Genomic DNA, 26,199 nt, shown 5'->3' with positions numbered 1-26,199 from the left:
AAACTCAAAGGTGTTAATAATGGGTATTTTTTTGAGGAGGGGTTGCTGTTAAGGAAATGGGCTTGTGTAGTGAAGGGGTTGCAAGTAGACAAAGTGGTTCAGGTTGTGGTGCCCTCAAAGTTCACGGACTTGGCACATCACATGGTGGAATTGCAGATCGTTAGGGGTAAAGAAAACCTTTGACATGTGCTCCATAATTCTTTTGGCCTCTTCTGAAAAGGGACGTAGCAATGTACTGCAGAACACTGTGGTGACAGTTTGAGGTACTTTCTTAGTTTTTCGAAAATACATTAGTTTAGTCTTGTTAGCATTGAGGACTAGTTTTAGCTGGAGGAGTGTGTGCTGGACCACATCAAAAGCTATCTGCGATTCATCTGAGATTCAACACCTTTAGCATGAGTTGATCGACAGTTGATTGACAGTAAATAATTGTGTCATCGGCATAAAAATGCATGTTAGCATCCAGCACATTTTTTCCCAACTCATTAATGTACATAATGAACAGGAGGGGTCCTAATATCGAACCCTGTGGAACTCCCTTGTGGACACTTAATAAAGAGTCCTGTCACTCAAATAATTTATGAACCAGGAAACTAGATGATCTGACAAACCCAAACAAAGAAGCCTATGCTTTAAAACAGCAAGGTCCAGTGTCAAAAGCTTGAGAGATTAAAAAGGATTGTTACAGGCTGTGCTGCAAAATCAGCTGCTATTTAAAAAAAAAAATAGAGCTCTATCAAGTCAGGTCCAGGGGGGTTTCAGTGATCTAACGTTTTGAGGGCTTTATGCACTTGCTGCACATTAAAAGCTACAAAATTAAAGGGTTCTCCTGAAAACATTGGGGGGGGGGTCTGTGCAGGGAGTCACAGGGGCAAACAAAGAACCAGATGATTCAAAATGCTTGTTAAAGCAATTAAGGACCTCAGTTTTATCATAGACTTGGACCAAGTCTTTTAAAACAAATGTCGGAAGAGCCTGACGACTTTTAATTACAGATAAAGACTTAATCACTTTCCAAAATTGCTGTGGATTATTGAGGTTCTCAGTTGTGACGGATAAGTAATCTTCAGATTTAGCCTTTTTGATAAGAGAAGTGCATTTGTTCCTTAGTTGCCAGAAAAAAGGGAACTAGACCAGTCCGACCAGAGGCAAAATCACTTTTTCTGGCTTTGGCCTATGCCACATTACGTTGATGGACGGTATCTGACAACTTTGGGGAAAACCAGGGGTTTTCTCCTCCGTTCACCCTGAATTTCCTGATAGGAGCATATTTATTTACAATTTTCATAACATTTTCCACAAAGAATGTCCAAGTTAGCTCAACTTCCGGCAACAGACCTATATGCCCCCAATTAACCAAAGTCAAATCATGATGATAAGCTTGTTCATTATATACATTTTTTAAATTCCTCTTGAAAATAATGCATGGTTTACATTTGCGGATTTTATTTTCCCCGCAAGTAGCAACAACAAACTTATCACTCAAATCATTGCAGAAGACTCCCAAGGATGAGAATTTATGAGGAACATTTGTTAGAATTAGATCAATCAAAGTGAACTTATCAGAACTCTTAAGATTTGGCCCTTGTAAGTAGGTTGACCAGCTGGCTAAGATTAATAGAAAGATTTAAATTAATCAGAAACTGCATTAAGACAGTCCCAATTCATATATCTAGCCATTAAAAGTTCATTATAATTTATTTTGGACAAAATATGCTTCAATGACGATAATGCCTCCTTGGTGGCAGATGGAGGCCTATAGCACCAGACAACAGTCACAGAGAGAGACTTGGCTATTTCCACCTTCAATGCCAAAAATTCCAATTGCTTACAGATAGACTCAGACAAAACAATTGAAGCATCACATTTTGATTTAACATAACAACGTTCCTGCTGGACTCTGTTCTCTTTCCAGGGAAACTGATTGCCTGGCCCCTCCCACCTCATTGTGGGATTGAACACACCTGCCGGAAGCCTGCATAAGATGGGGGGGGACGCAACATGTCGCTCTCTCCCACCTGAAAGGCTTGGGCCTGCCTGGCATCCAACAGGGTTTAAGATTCAGGGTTGTTATTCCAGCCATTTAGCATTGGTTTGCATACTCTTAGCTTAGTTTAACTGTTGTTTGTTGTTTTCTTTGAGTTACTAAATAAAGGTAACGGACAGTTAACTGTCGCTGTGTGGACCTCCAGTTCTTGGTTGTGCTCTTCAACGAGCTGGGCACAACAATACTGATGGGCAGACATACACACACACACAATAACGCACAGACACACGCACATACACACAAACTTCCCTTGCGGCACACCAGTCTAAAGGAAATCTGTGCAATTGACTCGCACAATTATCGATGAGCTTAATCTCCCTTCCTACCCTGGTGACACGCTGTTCCCTACTCTGCATGCAACTGGAGAGCGCTGCTTCTAGTACAGCAAATGACAAACCAACACTATTTAGTGCTTTCATCCAAAGCCTCTTAAAATACAGGGCTGAAATATTTTAATACATACTCTAGGCGGGAATCAAACCCCTCACCCTGGCTGCATATATATTTAAATGTTGTCTCAGTCTGGTTCAGTAGTTTTCACAATCATGGGGAAGACTGCTGACCTGACATCATTCACACCCTCCAAAAGGAGGGAAAGCCTCCAAAGGTAATTGCAAAAGAAGTTGCATGTTCTCAAAGTGCTGTATCAAAGTAGACTGGGCAGCCCCGCCCAATCTGCCGGCGATTTGAGTTCGCCCTGCAGAAGGGTCTGGAGAAGAGCAATACATTTCTTTCTAGTTTCAGTACGTTTGAACGGGAGCCAATCCCCAAGCTGGCTTTTCCCCCTGGCGCGCTATTGGCTGGTTTAACACAATGACGACAGGGAAGCGACGGCAAGCAGCCAATTGCGTACAGATTCATTTGAACTAGGCCCGTTGATCACGCCTCTTGTGCTTAAGAAAATTACAGCAGTTTCCCCAGACCAACGTGCATTCTACGATTGAGCTTGGTCTGGCAATAGCCGGGCAAGTATCAAAGCGGATTAATATAAAGTTAGGTGGAAGGAAAAGGTGTCGAAGAAACAGGTACCAACACACTGCTCACACTGCCAAAAGTACCAAAAACCTGGTTCAATGACCATGGAATTACTGAGCTTGATTGGCCAGCAAACTGCCAAGAGACAGATGAGAGACATGAAACTGAACAACGCAGAAGAGCTGAAGGCCGCTATTGAAGCATCCTGTTCTTCCTTAACAGCTCAGCAATGCCACAGGCTGATAGCATCCATGCCAGGCTGCATTGATTGATTGAGTAATTTATCCAAAAGGGGCCAAAACCAAGTACTGAGTACATATGCATGATTCTATTTTTACAATTTTATATTCTATACATTTTTATATTTTTTATTGTTTTCATGTAATATTCAAATTTTCTGCGATATAGAATTTCATAAACTGTAAACCATCATCATCACAATTATAACAAATTAAGGCTAGAAATGTCGCACTTTAGGGTTAGTTTGATTACTGAAATAAATTAACTTTTTGAGGGTTGTGGTCAGTACCTATGTGTTGAGGGTTGTGGTCAGTACCTGTATGTTGAGGGTTGTGGTCAGTAACTATGTGTTGAGGGTTGTGGTCAGTACCTATGTTGAGGGTTGTGGTCAGTACCTATGTGTTGAGGGTTGTGGTCAGTACCTATGTGTTGAGGGTTGTGGTCAGTACCTATGTTGAGGGTTGTGGTCAGTACCTGTATGTTGAGGGTTGTGGTCAGTTCCTATGTGTTGAGGGTTGTGGTCAGTACCTATGTTGAGGGTTGTGGTCAGTACCTATGTGTTGAGGGTTGTGGTCAGTACCTATGTGTTGAGGGTTGTGGTCAGTACCTATGTGTTGAGGGTTGTGGTCAGTACCTATGTGTTGAGGGTTGTGGTCAGTACCTATGTGTTGAGGGTTGTGGTCAGTACCTATGTGTTGAGGGTTGTGGTCAGTACCTGTATGTTAAGGGTTGTGGTCAGTACCTATGTGTTGAGGGTTGTGGTCAGTACCTATGTGTTGAGGGTTGTGGTCAGTACCTATGTGTTGAGGGTTGTGGTCAGTACCTGTATGTTAAGGGTTGTGGTCAGTACCTATGCCAGGGCTATTCAACTTCAATAGCAAGTGGGCCAAATATGAAAATCACTGGGGGTTCGTGGGCCGCACAGAATATTTGTAAACTAATGGATAAAAAATAACTCTTGATAATAGAGAACGAATGACACATACAGTATCCACTTTTTCCCCCACTTTAATACTTTCACAAAAGGGCTTTTATAACCAAGGTCCATATTTATATGAATGCTACATTCAAGATTAACAAAGCAAAGCCATCTGACCATAGATGGGACTGTTCACAACATAGATAGAGATAAACAATTTCAAACATAGCAGTCCATACTCACAGTTAAAATTTGAGCTGGACAGTAAAACAGACAAAATAATGAACATAAAACTGAACTGTTTTCACAGAGACTGATATTGTTTTTTAACATGTTTTGACCAAAAGTTCTCCCTCAGACTGCAAGTTTTTAACACAAAGTAATTGCACATTCATCATTTAAAGGAGACATATTATGCCACCAGGTGTGAGTGTGATTAGCCTTACAAGCCATTTCGAAAATCTGCCCCATGTGACACGCGCCCTAGTGATGTCACATGGGGCAGATTTTAGAAACGGCTTGTAAGGCTAATCACACTCACACCTGGTGGTATAATATGTCCCCTTTAAGTCTGAGAGATGCTGTCATAGAAGACATTACCATTAGCATCACACTGCTGTCATTCTGAGCCTTTTCAGGTTAATGTGAAAAATTGCACTGCCTTGACCTTGCTATTTCAACATAGTTTGGCTCATATGTAGTCAGGGCAATCCTCAGACACTCGTGCAACTTTTCATTGGTCATGGAGCAACGTGCCCTTGTTTTTATGGCATTCATATGTGAAAAACTTGACTCGCATGTATAAGTGGACCCAAACATTGTCAGTATTAGCAAGGCCACTTTCCTCATTGTGGGGTACTGGTATTGGTTCACATGGTTAGACCAAAAGCTCTCTGCACCCTCAGACTGCAAGTACTGTTTTGAAGCAAAGGAGGATTGCACATCAACCATTTCCAACTGAAAGATGCTCTCATCAATAGAAGACATTACCTCTTTTACTTTTGCACAAAAGTCTGCCTCAGGTTTGATAGAAAAGGGGTCACGAGCAAAGTGCAATACCTCAATGGGAATGTTGAACCCTTTGAATCTCTCAGTAAAGTTCTCAGTCAGTTTTGTCATGAAATCTGTCATGACGGGCGTTATCCGTGCCTCCGGTGCTGTGTTCATGAATCCACGCAGTCTTGGAAAGTGCAGCAGTCCTGTTGCTGATAAGTCTGTTGTGAAAATGGTTAGCTTTGTTTTGAAAGCACAAAGCTTCTCAACCAAATCAGCAATAGACTTTTCTCGTCCCTGCAGTTCAAGATTCAGGGTGTTCAAGTGTTTGAAAATGTCACACAGAAAGTACACTTCTGCCATGAACTGTTCATCCAGCATGCGCTCCAGGAGGTTTGCTGCCCGTTTGTGTTTACACACGCGAAGGAAAGACACAATCTCCTGGTGGAGCTCACAGAAACGGTCCAAAACATTCCCCTTGCTAAGCCACCTGACATCGTTATGAACAAGCAAGTCCTTGTGTTCCGCAAACATGTCGGCAAGCATCATACGGAAAAGGCGGTGTTGTAGGCTGGAGGTTGAGCGGATGAAATTCACAATATTCATGACAGTGTCCATGGTGTTTTTCAGATCACCGCTCAACTTTGCACACAACACAGACTGATGAACGATGCAGTGTAAAAACTGCATGTGTGGAGCTATGGTTGATAGCCTCGCTGTCAGCTCTTGTAATCTACCAATCATTGCTGGAGCGCCATCGGTGACCAAAAGGCAAACTTTCTGTAAATCCAGTTCACGCTCGTCAAAAAATGCGACAATCTTTTGAAATATCGCCTCACCTGTGGTGTGTCCCTCCATCGGAATAAGCCCCACAAGTTCTTCTCTAAAGCGCACTCCATCATGAAATCTGACATAAATGCATAGCTGAGCCATGTCAGTACAGTCGGTTGATTCATCCACAGCGATGCTCATAACATCAGTTTTTTTTAGGTTATCCAAAAGCTGCCTTGATACATCCTTTGCGAGTAATTCCACTCTGCGAAGAGTTGATGTATCCGAGAGAGGCACTTTTTTAATGGATGAGGTGACGCTTTCCCGCACTTTTTCATCAACAACCACTTCGTCAATGACAGCCAGCATACAATCTTTAACCGTCTCCGCCTCGGTAAAAGGCCTCTTCTGTCTGGTTAGTGTCCAGGCTACACGAAGGGATGCTATCCATAGCCCTCTCCTGCTCCGTGCAAAAGCGACCAAGGGCGGCCTGACCGTGTTGAAATGATGTTAGCAGACACTGTATTTTGCTTCGCCGTTCATCCGAGCCCTCCGGGAAACGAGCCGAAAACGAGCCGTGGTTTGACTTGTAGTGCCGCTTCAAGTTGTATTCTTTCATCACAGACATGCATTCGTTGCACAGTAAACAGACCGGTTTCGTACTGGTCACGGCAGGCAAAATAAATAAATATTTGTCTGTCCATTCGCTCTGGAACTGGCGGTTTTCCGAGTCAATTTTCCGTTTCTTCGGTTTAGAGAGCGCCATGCTGGTGCCGAACCCTGTCACCCATGAGCTCAGGCAACTGCAGAGCAGCGCGGCAACTGCAGAGCAGCGCGGCAACTGCAGAGCAGCGCGGCAACTGCAGAGCAGCGCGGCAACTGCAGAGCAGCGCTGTGATTGGTGCGATTGGCTGCATTTGGCTGCGTGATTGGCTACGCATCACACGCCTAGTTCACGTGCGTGACATAGATATTTATGAGTTAGATCCGGTTAGATCCAGATCAGAGCCGTTGTTGATGTAATAATTTTAAGAAAATTAAAAAAATAAATAAATAAATAAATATTTTAATTTTTTAATTTTTTTTTTTTAATATTTTGTAATAATTTTCATCACTGTTATTTACTGGCAGTCTCGCGGGCCAGAAAATTTTTCAAACGGGCCGTATCCGGCCCGCGGGCCGCTAGTCGAATAGGCCTGGCCTATGCGTTAAGGGTTGTGGTCAGTACCTATGTGTTGAGGGTTGTGGTCAGTACCTATGTGTTGAGGGTTGTGGTCAGTACCTATGTGTTGAGGGTTGTGGTCAGTACCTATGTGTTGAGGGTTGTGGTCAGTACCTATGTGTTGAGGGTTGTGGTCAGTACCTGTATGTTGAGGGTTGTGGTCAGTACCTATGTGTTAAGGGTTGTGGTCAGTACCTATGTGTTGAGGGTTGTGGTCAGTACCTGTATGTTAAGGGTTGTGGTCAGTACCTATGTGTTAAGGGTTGTGGTCAGTACCTATGTGTTGAGGGTTGTGGTCAGTACCTGTATGTTGAGGGTTGTGGTCAGTACCTATGTGTTGAGGGTTGTGGAGGGTTGTGGTTACTACTGGTCAGTACCTATATGCTGAGGGTTGTGGTATGGTCAGTGCTGGTCAGTACCTATGTTGGGGATGTCGGGGCCCTGGTCCTGGGTGAGCTCCTTGTTGTAGCGCAGGAACAGGATGGTGTTCTTCAGGGTAAGGGCATGGTCAAAGTAGCGCTGGGCCTCACCCTCCGCCGTGCTCTCCACCTGACAGATGGACGGACACGTATCCATACATTAAACAAACACATTATGAAGGATTATCATGAAAAAACATAATTCTAAATAATTATTTAATCCAAAAGTGTTAAGTAAACAAAGGATCTTCATGATCAAGCGCATCAATATCTTTATTTCTCACCTTCTCCAGCTCGGCCAGGAAGCTGTCCAGAGTTTCGTCGGACAGCTTGCCCACCTCGAACATGGTTACCGCGTGGCTCTTCAGGTTCTGTTGAACATTTAAAGTACCACTTAGACAGGATAGTGTAGTCCAAAGGGTGTTCCCTTGAGCAAGAAGCCTCTACATGCTCCATAATTAAATGGATCTGAATTCATTACAAGTCACTGTGGAAAGTACAGCAGCACTAAATAGTGTAACATCATTCCTCTCCAGCTGACAGACAGAGTAAGTCAGTCTGTCGGTCTGTCTGTACGTCTGTCTGTACGTCTGTCTGTACTGACCGGGGACAGGTTCCCCATCATGAGAAAGGCGGTGAGCGTGGAGTCGAACAGGAAGGCGATCCTCTTGGTGGGGCCGGCCGGAATGCTGAGGCTGCTGACGCTGGCTGTGTCAGCTGCTACGGCGACATCAGCAGATCACATGGGTTAAGTGGGATTCTATTGGTGTATCAAGCTGCACATTTTGCAGAACTGTATAGAACGCACCTCATTATCAAGACAAATCAAATGAGGTTAATGTGCCCTGAGCCATGAACCACCATCTCTTCCATGGCTAGTTAACTACATTATGCCCATGACATGTTTCCACTGCATGGCTATACTTGTGTTTGTTCATTTTTTTCTGCAATTTTCTTTAGACAGGTTTGCCAACTGCCAAATACTAGTACTGTGGAATCAGGACAGCAGATATACAGCAAACCTAATCTGTCGACCCGAGTCCTGTGAGTTGCCTTCCCTCTGGGCAGTCAATTCATGCATTTTCCCACTGGCGTTAACATCATAGCTGGCAGTTGTTCTCCTGCTGGTTATTCAACCTGATAGTTGCCAACCTCTATAACAGGGGTGCCCAACAAGTCGATCGCAGTCTACCAGTCGATCGCAGGCTGAGTAGCAGTCGATCGCGAGAAATGTTGGGATGGAGGAAGTCGGTGTTGTGCCAATGTAGTTACCCCCTATAGGAAGTGTATCATCATCAACACGCATTCAGTACACGCTACGCTTCTGTTACGAGAGTAGCATATGTGTGTGCGCGAGAATGGCAGTGTGTGTGTGAGTGACTTCAGCGAGTGAGTGGACGAGCAAGGAGTGCGAGCGGTTTCGCATGTCAGCTTAGTGAATGAACGAGTCCGGTTGTGTCTGAGCAAACGTGTACTATTAAGTCAGTGGAACTACGAATAAAGTACCCAGCCTGTCAATAACCGGTGGCCGCTTCATTCCGACCTATAAGCAGACCCACTGCCGGTCAAAGTGAAGGGTGTTACCCCCGAGAGAACATCTGCCCTGGAGGGAACGTCTCTCCTGTGCTCCTCGACTACGGTCTCGGAGCCGACAGCAGGAAAGATTTCATTCAAGGCTGAATTAAAAGTACATGTCTTTCTAATTGTTGGTCATCAACGAGGATGTAAAGTAGTAACTTCGGGCACATCTGTCAAAATAAAAGTTTTTTTACGATCTTTATTCATTTATTGCACCGCGGCCGAACAGACGGGGATATTCTTTGATATTATGAGTCTTAAAGACAGTGTGTTGCCTATATTTGTACAATACAGCCTATATCAGGCATAATTGCCCCTTTCTATCTGCGCATGCAGGGTTTGGTTGCTAGGTTATAACTAAGGACTCGAAAGGGCGCGAGAGAGTGCACGTTATGATGGTCAAGTGCAGAGCATCTTGTCAGAATTTGACAGGCGCTTTACTGACTTTGCATCAATTGAACCTGTTGTCAGTTATCTCTGTTTTCCATTTCTGGAAAATATAGCTGTGGATTGTATAACGTCCAAAGTGGCATCACTTTTCAACCTGGATAGCTGTGCTATTAAGAATGAGATCTATGAGAGACTAGCTTCCTCCTCTCAGTGCCAGGTGTCCCACTAAGGTAGAGGTACCACTATTTTTTTTTTACTTTAATTAGGCATTGTATTATTTGGGTTGTTTTTCTGCCTGTTGTGTTGTTACAGGCCAGTCCTAGGCCTACTTCTAATTATTCTTTGCACCTCGCACATTAACTTCAATAAATTTATTATTATTGTTACAACTTTATCTTTCTGTCAGAAAACAGTGTTCTATATAGGTGCACAATAAATTGTGGCTATGCTACGGCTTTCTATATGGCTTGGTAGATCTCGATACACTATCAACTTTAAAAGTAGATCTTGGACCAAAAAAGGTTGGGCACCCCTGCTCTATAACAACATCTTTCTGCTCAAATCAGGACTGGATGACCACTCGCTCTATGCTACAAGCTAACGTCCTGGCCACTGTTACCATCCATTCCACTAATACTAAGTCAATCGGAAGCTGACAGAACCACTGAGAGACAAAGAACGTTTACTGACCCCCTACGGTACAAACATTGAGCTCGTCATGTTTTCACTGATCCACTACAGTACAAACATTAAGCTCTTCATGTTTTTACTGACCCACTACAGTAAAAACATTAAGCTTGTCATGCTTATACTGACCCAGTACAGTACAAACATTAAATAATATTAATAATAAAAAAAGGCCAAGTATCAAGAGGGGGGAGTGTTAAGAAAACAGTTTTTGGCGCGTCTATTATATTATTTACGGTAGCCGGTAATCGACTTGTGTGGACTTCCTGGAAACATGGACCTACCGGGTAAGACACGGACTTGAAAAACAGTGCTGATGCTTTGATATATGTGTAGGGACCCTTGTCATGGTACTGCAGATGATTGGGGCTATTTTGATCAATATTATATATATATATATATATAATATTGCCGCAATTACACTTTAATCTCTTGATGTTTTTACTGACTCATTAAAGTACAAACATTAAAATCTTCATGTCTAAGTTTGCTATCGGTCATCTTTCCATCCACATTGCTGGTTACAGACACTGAGTGAATCTACTTTTAATAAGAGAATCAAATCAGGGCATGGCCTGAGGCCAACCCAGAGGCTGCCCTCTGGGTTCTGCCCCCTAACCACTAACAACAGAGTGTGGACACATGAAGGAGCTGCACATGAAAAATCAAGTGTTCACTTAAGTATTCACAGAGCAGAGACACCCTGATGACAATCCAATGTGTTTGTTAGTGTTTGAACATATGTAATACTGACAACATTTCCAAACGTTCCAGCTAACAGAGTTCACATGGAGGATGAGAGACTGCGATCCTTCCATTGGACTTGCAGTGGGATTCATTAGCACTGTTGTTGTGTCAATGTTTGAAGAATCAATCCGAGAGCCTATGCCTCTCAGCCATGTGCTTCTGCACCTGCATCTGGTTCCTATCCATTACACACCGCAGTGGATTTCATTGTGTCTGTGTATTCTTAGAAGCAGTTTATATGTATACTAGGCTCTGGTGGCATCACAGGTGTGATGAAAAAAAGCTGTGCTTCCTACTTCTTGCATTGTCTAGCCACCCTACCTTCCTCAGTGTCATCTAAATGATGACCTTTGTGCTTGGGCCAGCCAACCCACCAATGCAGATGTGTCGTCTAAAAAGTTAACCTTTTTCCTTGGGTAGCCACTAGCCAACCTACCTTCCTCAGAGTCATCTACAAAAAAAAAAAAACTGTCTAACTGTATTCTCGACTCACACTGCTAGAGAGGAGTCTAATGTATGCATGCATTAAAATAGGTTAATTGTCTACAACTATTGCATGCTTTTTGCATTTAGAAATCTCATCTGTCCAAGACGCAATATCTCTAGAGAAATTGCCATGACATGGGTTACCAGGGTATTTGGAAATACCCGAGGGATGATTATCAATACAGTAATATTATCGATATTGCTCCTCTTTCTATTAAACTTTTTTCTGACTTTTATGATAACATTTCCTTATTATGTTGATAAGTATCTTGGCCAAGTTTTGAAGCAGGATATATAGTAAAATAATCCAAAATAAAGTCTTGGCCGTTGCATTGTTGTTGAGACTGAAAAGGGTGTGGTCGCCAACAATAGGTGGCATCCCGCCCCCAACGTCATCAAGAGACATTCATAGCAGCACACTGCTGCTATGATGGTGTATTAAAACAATCACACATCACAATAGCAGTTTTTATTGTTTGAAAGTGTGTATGGTTTAAGTTGGAAGGATATTGGATTTCAACAGATGTGACATGGTGAACTAAAGACGCGACCAACGCTAGGAGTTCCGTGTGTCTAGCGATGTCTGTCTGTCCAGAAGACCGTTGACCAGTAGCACTAACCTCTACACAGACATTGTCTGGTCAGAACTTCTCCACAAGAGCAAATTACAATGTACCCTTCCCTCAACAAAAGCCTGACTGAAAAAGGAACCCGGATACATCTCACGTTCAAAACAAAAAAAAAAAAAGTGCACAAGTAAGCGCCCTGAAGAAGGGCGCATATTTCCTAGCCATTAACTTCTCTATGGGCCATAAGTATTTCATCTGATCAAAACTTGTTTGAGTTGGCCCGTTGCATATTATTATTATTATTTGACACAAAGCATTGTAGAGAAGACAATGTCATACATGCTCCAATGACTTCACCCGAAGCTCAGCATAAGATGTTTCTTATTATTTTCTTTTCTCTACACAAATCCTGCGACATATGTCACGGTGAAATTTCAGGAAGGTATGACAAAATCGATACCACCCAAGGGTAATGTATACCTCAATTAACGGTTTTATTGCACAGAAGACAGAGACATTGATGTCTGTGTGTATGTGCATATTTCTATGTGAGTTTGCATCTAAGCAGCTGTGTGTGTGTGTGTGTGTGTGTGTGTGTGTGTGTGTGTGTGTGTGTGTGTGTGTGTGTGTGTGTGTGTGTGTGTGTGTGTGTGTAGACCTTGGTCCTCCAGACTGGTGGTGTCCGTGTCAGTGGCTGAGGACCCGCCCTCCATGACGGGGCTGCCCTGCTCCCAGGACAGGAGCATCTTCTGGGGGTCCACTGTGCTCCTGACACACACACACACACACACACACACACACACACACACACACACACACACACACACACACACACACACACACACACACACACACACACACACACACAAAATGAGGGCAACGTTTGGATTTTAACCTGGTCAGGGTTTACTTTAAAGTTTCTTTCGATCTTTAAGATTTCTTCTCAGTTTGAAGAACTGTGCTGCTGGGGCATAGAGGAGGGAACAACATGGGTCAACGTGACCTTACAGGTTTACTGAACTGTATAACATTAAAATAGAAATACCTAAAAGCAAGCAAAGCAAAAAATATTTCAGCGATTCCTTGCATAAATCACCAAGTCTACCAAAAAATAATCCAAGGGGTCAGGGATTTGAGGTCTGTATTATTTAAAAAATGGATAAAGGTGTGAATGAATGGACAAGGGGATATTTAAGATGGGAGCAGCAAAGTGGCAGCTGGCTGCGGTAAATCTTATCTCTAGAATTGTATCTAACTGATATTAAACGGGGGGCATACTTCAGTCTGTTGACAGAGGGGGCGCTCTTCCAGGTCAGGTGGAGCTGGTCGGAGCTGAATGCCTGGCCCTTCTTTATGGCGAAACCCAGACGACAATACATGGAAACCGCATTCTGGTAGAGGGAAGAGCCGAAGAATAAACAGTTAGCTAGCTCGTCAATACTGTGGTTGTTGCTATTGTGTTTTCTGATTGGATGATTGTGATCATTTCATAGATCACAAAAAAATGCAATACAGGTGCGATTTCAAACTTAGAAACTGTAAATAAACTGGTAGGGCAAAAGGTGTTTGCACGTTAACATATAATTTAACTAATTTGATGTTGTTTTCCCTCCGATCAATCCGTGAAAGAATGAAGCCACTAAATCATCAAGTTTATTAAAAACACAAAACTTTGCCTTCCCTTTTCAGTCCTTCTCAATTTCATTAGTTAGCACAACTGGTAATGAGACTTTGATTGCTTTTTAATCATTCAATACCTGCCTAATTACGCAAGGATGTCGACAGACATGATTTGGAATTAATTTAGTTTATATATAGAAAAAATGAAAACTCCTCAGAATAATTAAAATATATATAGTAATAAATAAAATGTTTCCAATGCCTTTCACGGCGACCCCCCAGAGAGTGACTTCCCACTGGGATCCAAATGACAGGTCAGGTTCAGTCATTAAGCTGGAGGTTATGCCAATGGGCCTGTTTGACAGCCAGTGAATAGCCAATGAGAGGAAACTAGGTCGAAACCAGTTAGAAAGAGAAACCATCTCAACATCAGAGGGCTTTTCACACGCTCCTTTTCTATTAGGCAAGCTGGATCTTAAACATTTCATCTTTCTCCCTCTCTTTCTCTGTCCGTGAGAGGAAGAGCGAGAGAAGAATGAAAAAGGAAGGAATCTCAACTTGCTTCACAATGTGCCTTCCTTACCTAACTCAAGGGCATCCATTTCCATTTGATTTCTTTCAAACAAGACACGAGTACAATTTTAAATTGAAATCAAACACCAATGATATTTTCTAATGAAATAATGATATGTGATATTTTACACATTTGTTTACGTCAATTTAATATCTCATCTATTTGGAGCACCAATGACCAGGATGATATTACACAAGGAGTAGGATTTAAAGGTTGCCATACTGTGGATATAAACGCCCATTGGTTAATGTAAGATTCAATTTGTTAGATCCATTCAGGTTTTTTATTGTTCAATTCGATTTTACACTTATGCGCTTTTCACTACGTCACACCAGACATGGAACCATATTAATGTGAACCAGTGAGCCGATCAGAAACATTGTGGTAACACCCGTTAAAACAGGGCTTTATCGTACAGATGAGACATAAGCTAAATGCTACAATACAACCTTCCTCTTCCTCATCAATCTCTCAGAGGTCGGTGAAGAGTGTTTACCCACCTTTACCAAGCCCTGGTCAATCTCCAGTACGTTGGCCAGCTGAGAATCAGGGTGAGAGAGGAGTACAGAACGACAGAAGGGAGGGACACCAAAAAAGAAACCAATTACAACCTATTTATGGAACCAAGAAAGAAGCAGTTCACATGATCGATACGCACACCAACCAACGGTCGATTGCCAGACCAACAACAGTTAACGGGGCGAGATGGGTGACCACAGGAATAGATAATAGCCTACCTCTGACACGTTGGTCTGCTCATCAATTGAAACAAAGATTTTATAAAGAAGTGTTTCGAAGTAATCGCCCTGGACTCGGTTCATCACGAAGCCCTCGAGCGGGGGCACTGAGGGGAACAGAGACGTTACACAGAATGAGCATTGTTGTGGGCTCCGGTCTGCAGCTGAAAAGTCTCCACATATCTTTCTTTTCATAGTCCCAATAGGATTAATAATAACAACATTAGGCCGGATCGATGAGACACCCATTTCCCATGATTGTGAATTAGATAGAGCTTAAAGGCTAATCAGGAAGATAACTGGTGCTACAGAAGCAAGTTATTACTGAAATGCAACAAGAACACACACATGCATGAATCTGTACACAGTACACACACAAACACACACACCTGAGATGCAGCTGTCCTCAGATATAGGGACATCTAGATAGATGAAGCCACGGTTGTATAGACCTAGGTGAAGACAAAGATAATAGATTAGAATATTGAACAAGAGTTTTACAATCCAAACTAAAAACCAATCCAAAGTCTCTGGACAACCCCTTCTGAAGGGAGCTAGAACCGGTGGAAACACAGGGACGTCGTTGGTGGGGGAGACCTCATTTACTGCCAATTAAATGTTATTTAAAGTGCAGTTTGTATGAATATGCTCCTGTTGGCCCCGTGTCCTACATGATAGGGTCTCGTTCTCCAAGCTAGAGATGTCACCACAGTCCAGTTGCACTCCGTTTAAGAGCGCCGATCCTGATGGATTTTCCAGATCATTCTTTTCAGCGCTGACTGAAGTAGACTGCTTGTAGTGAGCTGCGAGATTAATTGATTTTTAATTGTAATTCGAATTTATGGTTTAGGACGATTTTTTAAAAAGAAAAATAGATTATCAAAGGGGACATATTATGAAAACAACACTTTTCCTGGGAATTGGGGTGTTGTTTTGGGTTTCTGGTGCTCCCACACACATTCAAACTTTGAAATTTTTGAAGTCTGTACATGATTTTTTGAGTGAGATAAGCATTTCTGAAGGTACCCTGCCTTCAGTACCAAACGAGCGAGTCAGTTTCGGCGCCCCCTCCTACGTAGGAAGGAGGCACATTTGAATATACCTCCCACTTCCCCACCCCGTCCAATCAGAGCATAGATACGATTTTGTGGACCAGCCGACGAGCGCTAGGTGGAGATGTTCGCGCATTTCAGAAGCAGGGAAATGCCATACAAAAATAGATGTCTAATTTGTCAGTTTGCTATGTGGACTGCCGCCGAAGCTCTGGCGGCAGTCCGATAGCTCCGGTGGGGGAGCTTCGGCGGCGGTCCAGCCACAGCTCGGGAGAACTATCCCTTTCTCCTCCATGTCGCGGTTCAATCTGGACTTCAGAGAGTCAAAGCCGAAGTTCCTTTCCCCGAATTCTTCTCAACCATGGCCGAGACAACCCCCACTACAAGTCTTTACTTATTGTGGAAGTACCAGAGACTGGAACTCATATACTATGTTTACTTGTTGGGAAAACACCATTATATGTCTTCAAAAAAAATAAAAATAAAGAACTATTTAAAAAAACCTAAATATCAACATTGCAGCATGCGCTGAAAAAAGTGAGTGTGTAGAGTTTGCTTAAAGTCTGTGGCAACCAAAAGCAGCAGCACAACACATTTATTCCAATATCTTAAACTGAGGCACGCAGCAGTGTGGGAGATGCGTGTTATTTATTTTGCTTTCGTTAATCATTGCTTGTCTTCAAATTAAATCCAACTTAAGATATATATATATATTTGTCATTTATAGAAAAAAAAAACAATTAAAATCGATAATTGGGTTTGGTTTGGAAAAATCTGAGATTTTATTTGTAGGGAAAATCTCCCAGCCCTAGCTTGTAGGCTGATTCTAGTTCACCCAACGCTGTCTTCCCGGACACAAAAGTGTCGGAGAAGCTTAATGTGAAGATCGGCCTACTCCGTCCTTTCACTAAAGTATCCAATGCATTCAGCAGATTCAAATGAAATGGATTTTCACTTTTTAAAATAGTGTAGTGGATTGCAGTTTGTGGAAGAGGGGGATTTTGATAATTTTTTATGCGTTAGAGGTTAATTCCCATACCTTACCTAAATAAAAGTAAACTATCCCCCATTCCGAGAGAGCTGGTATCCAAAAAGAAGCTGTTGCGATACAACTGCACAAAGTCATGTTATCAAAGGCCACCGATATTGACGAACTGAAATGCATTAACACTGGCTTTAGCGCAGACTGCTCTCAAAATTAATAATCAATACACATAAATCAGCAATAATTCTAGGTCTGTGAATGTAGTTTGCAACTATGGATGCATTAAGGGCCGTTTTTTGAAAAAATGAATAGGCTAAATAGGCGAGCAGGGACTTTGACCAAAGCTGATGATACCCGCTGGCTTCAGATTCACCGCTTGTTGCTACTTGATCAGAACAGTGGATGGTTAAAGAAAAGAGAGAGGTACTCACTAAGGACCACATTATACTCCATTGATCCGAGCAGCTGGGGACCTGTGTCTATCATCTTATCAATGGCCTTCTTTTCGGCCGGGGAGCAGATCTGCAATCAGACAGCAATGGAGGACCGTGAGAGAGAGAGCGAGAGAGAATAAGCACCCCAAGCGCGCCCCTGTGGCCTTGAAGTGGTAGACAAGGTCATTTTAATCAGAGCCCTTGAATTTGAAGATTGCCCAAAAATTCCACATTGCTGGAGTGTTTTTTCCCACAGTGGAAAATGTATTTTGCAGGGGCATTTGTTCATAGCAAATAGATTTTTTATGGTTGCATTAGACATGTAATTAAAGCAACAACGGGAACTGAGATATTAAAACAGCTCCTGAATGAATGTTAGAATACATCACTACAATAAAAAAGGTGTTGAGGTGTTGGGGCAGGTTGTTGTAGAGAAGGATGTGGTCGGGCATCATGTGGCCCTGCAATTCTGTTGTGCACATAAATTGAGTTATTTTATTTATATAAATTTGTAGTGACTTTTAATAAAAAATGCTTAATAAGAGTTACAATCATATATTTTCTTTAATCCAATCTAATGTTATGCTATAGTTAAGACTTGACAGAATGTCCTCGACCCGCAAAGGCATTCAGAATTTCTTATGTGGCCCCCGATGAAAAATGATTGTAGGGGCTAGGGTGTTAGGGGCCCAGGGAAAGCCGATCGCGCTGAACCCCCAATGTTTGTTTGTTCTTTGTTCCGAGGTGATTTGGATAAAACTGTCTGATAGTATTTGCAGGTTTGACATTGTCGCAAAAACCAAAGTCACCGTCCAAGGTTAACATCCTACATCACTTAAAAATCTCTATAGGTTTGGGAGAATTTTGGGCATCTCAATAAAAAGTATCCCAAATGTTGGAACAATAAGGCGACGGCCTTCCTCCTACCCTGATGTCGTCCTCGGTGATGAAGCCGGTCTGAGCCACCCACCACGGCTCCACCGAGATCTCCACCGGCTTGGCAGGCAGCAGGTCCCGGGCTGATTTCCTGCGGAAGAATTTCTGGCGAGCAATGAGAGACAGAGAGAGGGTGGGGAGGGGGGGAGGACAAGTGGGTGAGCTGAGGTTCAAACACAGAGGGAAGAGAAATACACCACCCGGTTGGCAGTGGAATTCAACTTTCTGAATATCATAAATTGTGTTAATATATTTTTATACATTGTATTAAATTTCGTGAATATCATAAATTGTGTAACTATATTTTTATACATTGTGTTAAATTTCGTGAATATCATAAAGTGTTAATATATATTTTTATACATTGTTTTACAGTTCATGAATATCATAAATTGTGTTACTATATTTTATACATTGTATTACATTTTTTGATTATCATAAATTGTGTTACTATATTTTTATATATTGTATTACATTTTTTGAACATCATAAATTGTAAAACTATATTTGTATATATTGTATCACAAGTGTTTCGTAGCTATGAATTGTAGTTCTGCGAGTCTCATCTTACGAGTCATGAATACCAATAAAAATATGAGTGGATGAATATCAGGAAACAGAACGTTTCTTACCTTAGAAGATCTGCACTGGTTCATCAGGTCGATGTACTGGTTTCTCCCGATGCCCAGAAGCCTCAGACCTGGGGATGAGTTTGGTTGAGTCAAATTAATACCCCATGGTCACTCTCAATGATTACTGTGTGTACACATGCGCAAAACACGACAGCCAGTCCATGCTGCAGCCCTGCTGCTGGGAAAGTGTCTTTGGCATTTTTAAATTACGGACCCTACGGACAAATTGAGCATTACGGCGGGGAGGCAAGTGTGTAAATTGATTGCCTGAATATTTCCAGCCTCATATTGGTAAGTTATTTTGACTGGAGAAGGCACCCAGTGGCCAGGAGAGTGCCTCATTCCATCTCTCCAGTGGCACACCAACACTTTCTACTAACACAACGATGAGAGGGCTGTGTGTGTGTGTGTGTGTGTGTGTGTGTGTGTGTGTGTGTGTGTGTGTGTGTGTGTGTGTGTGTGTGTTTAATTACAATGAGTTTATGTTGAGTAAGTATTGAAAAAGACAAATTAAGCTCCCAGCTAATTCTACATAAAACTCACAGATAAATGTTCTCCTCACTATTCTGTGGGCTTCAGTCAAGTGTGTGGGTTACCGTGGGGAGCCGGGCAACCCTCTCTGTACGCTGCCCTTGTCAGGGCAGACTTGATGGACAAGGCTAGTGTTTTCCAGCATGCACAACACCGGTACCTGCGCCCTGCATCGACCACTACATCAAAACATCACCTCTCCCTCTCCCTCTCTCTCCAAACACCGAGAAACGCAGACAATATGATTTCAATCTTTCAGAGAAATGTTATGTTGTTTTTACAACATGAGTTACAACACTGGACAAATAACAAGCTCAGTTGTGTAGGGTCTCCGTGTACAGTACAGTTTTATAGAACATTCTGTAGATGTTCACAACCAAATCATAAATCTGCCATATTTTGATGATCTCAGAAAGAAATTAGCAGGGTTTGTATCTTGACCTTAAGGAAAGATACAGAAAAGTAGCATTTGTTCATGTTGACTCATTCTCGATGGAAAAATGAAATAACAGTATCCTCCTGGCATAGCCGGGTGAAACCCTGTGTGGACTCCAGGGCTTGGTTGCACCAACTGGGCGTAAGCCTGGTCTTAACTACGCCTGGTCGTAACTTGGCGTTCTAAGTCCGACCTAACCGTTACGCCGGTTGCACCAACTGGGCTTAGCGTTCTTTTCACTAAGACAGGGGCAGGCGTAGAGTTGAAATTCCAGTTTCAATAGCAATTACATCCAATCCAATGCAGCGCTACCACCATCCTTGCAACTGCTCATTGCGCTTCGCTTCTATGCAAAGGGGGCATTTCAAAACACAGCCGGCGATATGATCAGTGTTCACAGATCGTCCGCCTGTCGGGTTATCCGGAGGGTTTCACTGCCTTCATGGGGAGATGCGGATGCACCCAGAACGGGTCTGCACAGAAATAGCTGCGTGCACGATTCCGCACAACATCTCCAAGAGAATCCCTCTCCCCAGACACCATCAGCCACCGGCAGTCCCCGAGGAAGACGTGCGTCCAGCCAGAGCAATTGAAGATATCGCTGGCCGATTAGTCCATGCTGAACTTATAATCAGTTGTGAATATTGTTTTAATTATGTTTAAATTATATATATTATGTTTGCAGTGTTTTCTTGTTAGGCATTAACACAATTGATAAATGTCAATGAATGAAAGAATGAATTATTTATTTCGGTGTCCAACAGCATGTCAAGTAAAATAGTAAATAGCTGTCGGCACGAGGTATCCTAGCAACTCGGTGATATGCGCATTCCATGGAACATTCACATGGCCGCGCATGGCTAAGACCGGGCGTAGTAAAGACCGGGCTTGAGTCCCGTTGGTGCAACCAGCGTTAGTTCCATTCTAACGCCAGGTCTTAACTAAGACCTACTTAGCAGATACGACCAGGCTTAGTTAAGACCAGTTGGTGCAACCGGCCCCTGGGGCCGGTTGCACCAACTGGTCTTCGTAGCTCTCCAAACCTCTCTGTAGACAAACGCACTCCAAGCATCGCAAAGGTTACTGCAAAATCAAACGCCGCTTTGAGTCACCAGATGAAAGCCCGGCTGGGTCAAACTGTTCAAGGTCAGCGTTCCCAGACATGTTCGGAGGCGTCGGTACCGCGCCACTGACAGATTCTATTTCTTATTTGAGTGAGATGCGGTCTGCGCTAAAGAGATGAAAGCCCAGTAGACGTTTCAGGCTGACAGGAAGGAGTATGAGAAAAGTCCTGAAGTGAAGGAGATGGGGGGGGAAACTCACAGTCAGCAGCAGTGAAGTTGGGCAGTGAGTCGTAGCTCTTCTCGCTGTTCATGATGTCCTGGAGGGAAAGGGGAGAATTAAACCAATTTCTTCATCTCAATCCCTTGTGTGCGTCTCTTTTCTCTGATTAATACCAGGATTAAGATAAGACTGCTGCACTCCTTCATGCTCCACACTTTAGTTTGTTCAATTAAATGGATTTAGCAAAAAATGCTGTGGCCCTGGGCAGTGTAAGCGGTTTACGTCGGTAGCGTTAGCATGAATAAGATCAACTGAAAAACGAGTTGTAAATCTTCAGAGAGAGAACTGTAATAGAACAAGAGAACATTGCGTGTTTCACAGTATAAATCAATGTTCCTGTCTTAGCTACTCATAATAAAGTTGCTATGGCAGGAATATAATTTCCTTATATTTTTAATATTGGTCAATCAATTCTTTATAGTACAATACAGTTCAACGTGAAAAAGGATGAGAACGGATGAACAGGTCAAAGTTCACATTCAATAAGAGCCTGTTAGCGTCATGCTTATCGGCTCATCAACAAAGACCGATAAACAGTGCAAAGAGCTCACATTCTCCATGGTGTCAGTGTATTTCCCTCAAGGCCAGCTGTAGCAGAGTTTTATTCAGAGTCTGAGTGACACCTAGTGCCCAACTAAGATCAAATCACCTGAGGGGTATTCTTGTCAACCAGAGTCCACAACAAGACATTTAATATCAGGTGAGCATGACGGCATACATGAGTCAACACTCATGCCGAAGTAGAGAGGATGTAACCGATGTTTTGATTCACTTTAGTTCTTTAGTCCACTTCCTTGCAGGGGGCTACGCCACTCAACAGACTGGAACCAAAGCCTGGTGGGTTTCTCTGTCAGTGCATGTATTTCCTTATAGTTCAATCAGCGTTGATATGGCTCATGAGGCACGTTAACACGTATACTTCTCCTTGCAGATATTCTGATGGGGAAGAATAAAATGTACTTGAGGTGTCACCAGGGAACTCCTGTCACATTTTAAAACATCGCAAGGTTGATGTACATTTTGTATTTGCTCTGAATTAGTTCCTGCTCATTCTAGTTTATGCTTGTGAAGGGCAGACGAGTGTATAGTCAAAAGGGCGGTGAACTCCCAGGCAAAGGTACAGAGTTTGATTCCTCAAGAAACACGGACAACCTGCCTATCTGATCCTTTATCATTTCAATAACTTAAAGTTGCTTTGGAAGAAAGCATCTGCCAAAGTTTACATTGTTTTATACTTCAATTTACTCTATACATTTATATATTTAGGTAATTTATCGTATCCAAAGTCACTGTTTATTTTCTCTGATGCATGTCATTTATGAGCTGGTGGGGGCTAGGCCTCAAGGAGGCCGCCAGACACTAGGGTTGGAACCCAGAGCATTTTGTCTGCATAGTTATTCTATTGTGAATACGTCCTTACCTCCATGATCCCTATGTAGTAGGAGAAGGGGGTGACGCGCAGGCCCTTCACCATGATGTCAGACAGGTGGTAGGGGTACAGCATCAGGTGGTCCCGGCTGTACTTCAGCAGCTCCTCATAGTATTTACGCTCATCCTTCCTCACGTGACGCACTACACACACACACACACACACACACACACACACACACAAACCTCTTTATTGTTGGTAGTTGGTATTTGTGTATGTAAAGGGGTACTGAAACCTTGCTGAAGATCATTTCATCTCACAAAAACTTATAGAAAGAGACAAGCTAAATATAGGTTAATTTCACTACAACCTTTCTGGTGTCGGGAATAATAGGATTGATATAATTTAGGGTATAACAGAGGTGGATTATATTATAGGTACAATAAATATGTAATCTTTCATGGTGACCCATCAAGAAAAATGTAACTTGGGCGAGTTAAGGTCAACAAATTGTATGAATACTAACATTTCTGATGGATAACTGTCCGGACCCGTTATGGGTGATGTACATTGTACCCATCTTATACTTACATACATACAACAGTGACAGTAGGTCTCTGCATGTAAAAGGAGTACATGTGCTCACCTAGGTTATTGCGGAATCGCAGCTGGTTGCGGATACTGTACAGCAGGACATGTTTCTCATACTCCCGCTGAGAGTTTCCTAAACTCTGCAGAAAGAAAAGGAAGGGATGCACATTTCAGCAGGTCATCGGTAATCGGAGATGTGATTTATCCGATGGAATATGAGCGGAATTCAAATCCGCTCAATTCAGTCTCACATTGAACATCTCAAGCTTCAATAAATAAAACGTATTGGAGCTACAATCCATGACATTAATAGCATCACGGTAGCGGCTACAGAATGCATTGACAGATATCGACATTGTGGAGAAAAGTCTGATGCTATATAATGAAGATCTGTGAACCAGTGATCATGTGACGACTCCAGTCTAAAGACATTGCCCTGCTCCCTACAATAAAGACATGCTCCCTATAATGAATACATGGTCCCTATAATAAAGACATGGTGCCTATAATAAAGACATGACTCTGCTCCCTTTAATAAAGACATGCTCCCTTTAATAAAACATGGCTATGCTCCCTATATTAAAGACATGGTCCTTATATTAAAGACATGGTCCCTATAATAAAGACATGGTCCCTATAATAAAACATGGCTCTGCTCCCTATAATAAAGACATGTTCCCTATATTAAAGACATGGTCCCTATATTAAAGACAAACTCCCTATATTAAAGACATCGTCCCTATAATAAGACATGCTCCCTAAAATAAAGACATGGCTTTGCTTCCTAGAATAAAATAAATAATTGATTTATTCGGTTCAATGCATGCATCCTTCTTGTGCATGTTGTCTCGAAACTGACAGCTGGTTCGATCGCACAGCGCGGTGTCCTTCCCTGACAGGTTTATATATCATATATATATATATATATATATATATATATATATATATAAGGGACAAGATCGTACCTGCTTGACGTTGGCTGGTATCTTGCTCCACGGGTCGTTCTGCCTGATGTGGAACTCAACGTCCGTGTTCATAGCTCCTAGCGGGCTAAACGCTGATGTCTTCAGATGTCCGGACACACGGGCTGCTGGGTGGGTCCACAGAGACCGTACCCCCTGTACCCCCCGATGATTGACAGTGGAAGACAAATTGGGTTTATACAAATAAAAACACAGCGTCTGAGGGTTATGCTCTTCTTCAGTAATGCCCACTTCCGTGTTGTATTGTCGAGCGTCACGAGCGTCATGCTGTTAGCCTTATTCGTCACTTCCGCCCAGCGCGTGACTGACGTGATGTCAATGGAGTGCAGATGACACAAATTAGTAGCTCTATAATGGATTAGATCAGGGGTTCGCAACCTTTTTGTTTCCAAGGACGGGCATATTCATATAAAAAAATTGGAGGACCAGTAGTCAATTATGAATGCCGTCATTTTTAAACAAAGAATGTGGCTGTTTTTCAAGATGGTTCATATGTCATATTCACAACGAAAAAGACTGATAATAACATTAACGGTTATGAAAACTAGTGTGTTTATGTGTTGCTTGGCAACGGTTCAGTCCCAGTCCAGGTACGCATCTATTTGCGTTGGCGGAGCCATATAAATAATTAAATAAACAAACAGATCATAATCTGTTGTTGCTTATTACTGTTTACTAATAAATGGTGCTTTTAGAACTGTTGTATAAAAGCAATATCACACTAAAGGTCGTGCCGTTATACTGAATATCATCACGGTGTGATTATCTTCAGTACTCGGCGTCGGCCTACCTACGACCGAATCACAGCCGTGCTATTCAGTACAACAGCACTCCCCCCGAGTGTGATATCATGATAATCGATAGAACGCCGGTCATTATCGGGAAAATGAGCCCCGACAGGGCGAACCGGCACATGACCGGACACCGATGCGAAGCGGAGGTGTCTTGCTTTGCCCTGAAGGGGCTTATTTTCGATAATGACCGGCGACGTTCATTATGCCGCTAATTACACGGCTACTTGCCAAAACGAAAAGATGACTTCACACTGTGTGTCTTTTTACTATTTATTTGTTACCAGCATTCGTAGTGTTGATCAGCAGAGAAATAGTCAGCCAAAGACGTTGATAAGTTACCGGACTAATTGCGTAGTGATACGAAAGACGGCAAAAAAATCCACTTTCCTTGACAGCTGTCATTTTATGCTTTACAGGTGTTCTAATTAGGTGAGTACTGCATGCAGTGCTCAACTATTGTTCTTCATAAGTTTTATTCTTTCTTTCTTTACTATTCTCTACAAACTTTGGGACCTATCTCCTTCCTCATTTTTTTTCCTAGAGACTCAGAAATATTTTGAATAGCTTGGAATTGCGCGCTTGTTTTCAGATTGTTTAAATATTTAATACTTTTTTAAGATATTCTACTTTTAAAATATTATCTTTTTGTTAACATGGGAGTCAATAGGAAATGGGCAGAGCCGTCCTCTGGTACTTCAACTGTTTAAGACGTAACTAAATCAATTTTCAACCGTTTATCCTTACACACTTGTATCTGCAATAATATCTAAACGGAATTTCCATATCATTTAAACTTTCTTCAGAATCACAGTTTTAGTTTCAAACCGTCATATTCTACTGTTGGTCCCGCTGAAGCCGCCTGCCCATTCTGACACTTAGGGCGTATTCACACCTGCCTTGTTTGGTTCGAACCAAACCAAAAAAATCGCTGGTGCGGACCTTTTGGGCTGGTGTGAATACAAACCATCTGGTGCGGACCAAACAGCCGGTCCGAGACCCAGCCGGAGAGGTGGTCTCTGTTCGCTTCCAAACGAACCCTGGTGCGGTTCGCTTAAGATGTGAAAGCAACCGCGCTCGGCCCGACCTAGTTCTAAAAATAATATGCCTTTTAGGACGCAACAGGCTCCCACTGCTGCTT

General features: G+C 42.5%; 1 protein-coding gene across 2 annotated transcripts in view; it reads right to left on the bottom strand.

The window, feature by feature from the left end:
• Positions 1-24,488, bottom strand: part of fam91a1 (family with sequence similarity 91 member A1) — a 42,203-nt gene extending 17,715 nt beyond the window's left edge. The window contains exons 1-15 of one of the 2 annotated variants that reach the window (XM_079749732.1): positions 24,250-24,488; positions 23,340-23,424; positions 22,745-22,896; positions 21,304-21,361; positions 19,014-19,081; positions 18,373-18,486; positions 17,443-17,533; positions 15,364-15,426; positions 14,975-15,081; positions 14,738-14,776; positions 13,322-13,434; positions 12,702-12,811; positions 8,191-8,306; positions 7,871-7,957; positions 7,587-7,716 (exon numbers count right to left, since the gene is read on the bottom strand). In XM_079749732.1, the coding sequence (XP_079605858.1) occupies positions 7,587-7,716; positions 7,871-7,957; positions 8,191-8,306; positions 12,702-12,811; positions 13,322-13,434; positions 14,738-14,776; positions 14,975-15,081; positions 15,364-15,426; positions 17,443-17,533; positions 18,373-18,486; positions 19,014-19,081; positions 21,304-21,361; positions 22,745-22,896; positions 23,340-23,424; positions 24,250-24,321 (1,405 nt within the window). In that variant the 5' untranslated portion in view covers positions 24,322-24,488. The remainder of the gene's footprint in view (positions 1-7,586; positions 7,717-7,870; positions 7,958-8,190; positions 8,307-12,701; positions 12,812-13,321; positions 13,435-14,737; positions 14,777-14,974; positions 15,082-15,363; positions 15,427-17,442; positions 17,534-18,372; positions 18,487-19,013; positions 19,082-21,303; positions 21,362-22,744; positions 22,897-23,339; positions 23,425-24,249) is intronic. The other variant, XM_079749733.1, reaches the window with a different exon arrangement.
• Positions 24,489-26,199: the final 1,711 nt, after the last annotated feature.

Source organism: Pollachius pollachius, assembly GCF_949987615.1.
Source record: "Pollachius pollachius genome assembly, chromosome: 13".
Classification (NCBI taxonomy): Eukaryota; Metazoa; Chordata; class Actinopteri; order Gadiformes; family Gadidae; genus Pollachius; species Pollachius pollachius.
This window is presented reverse-complemented; position numbering and strand designations above follow the sequence as displayed.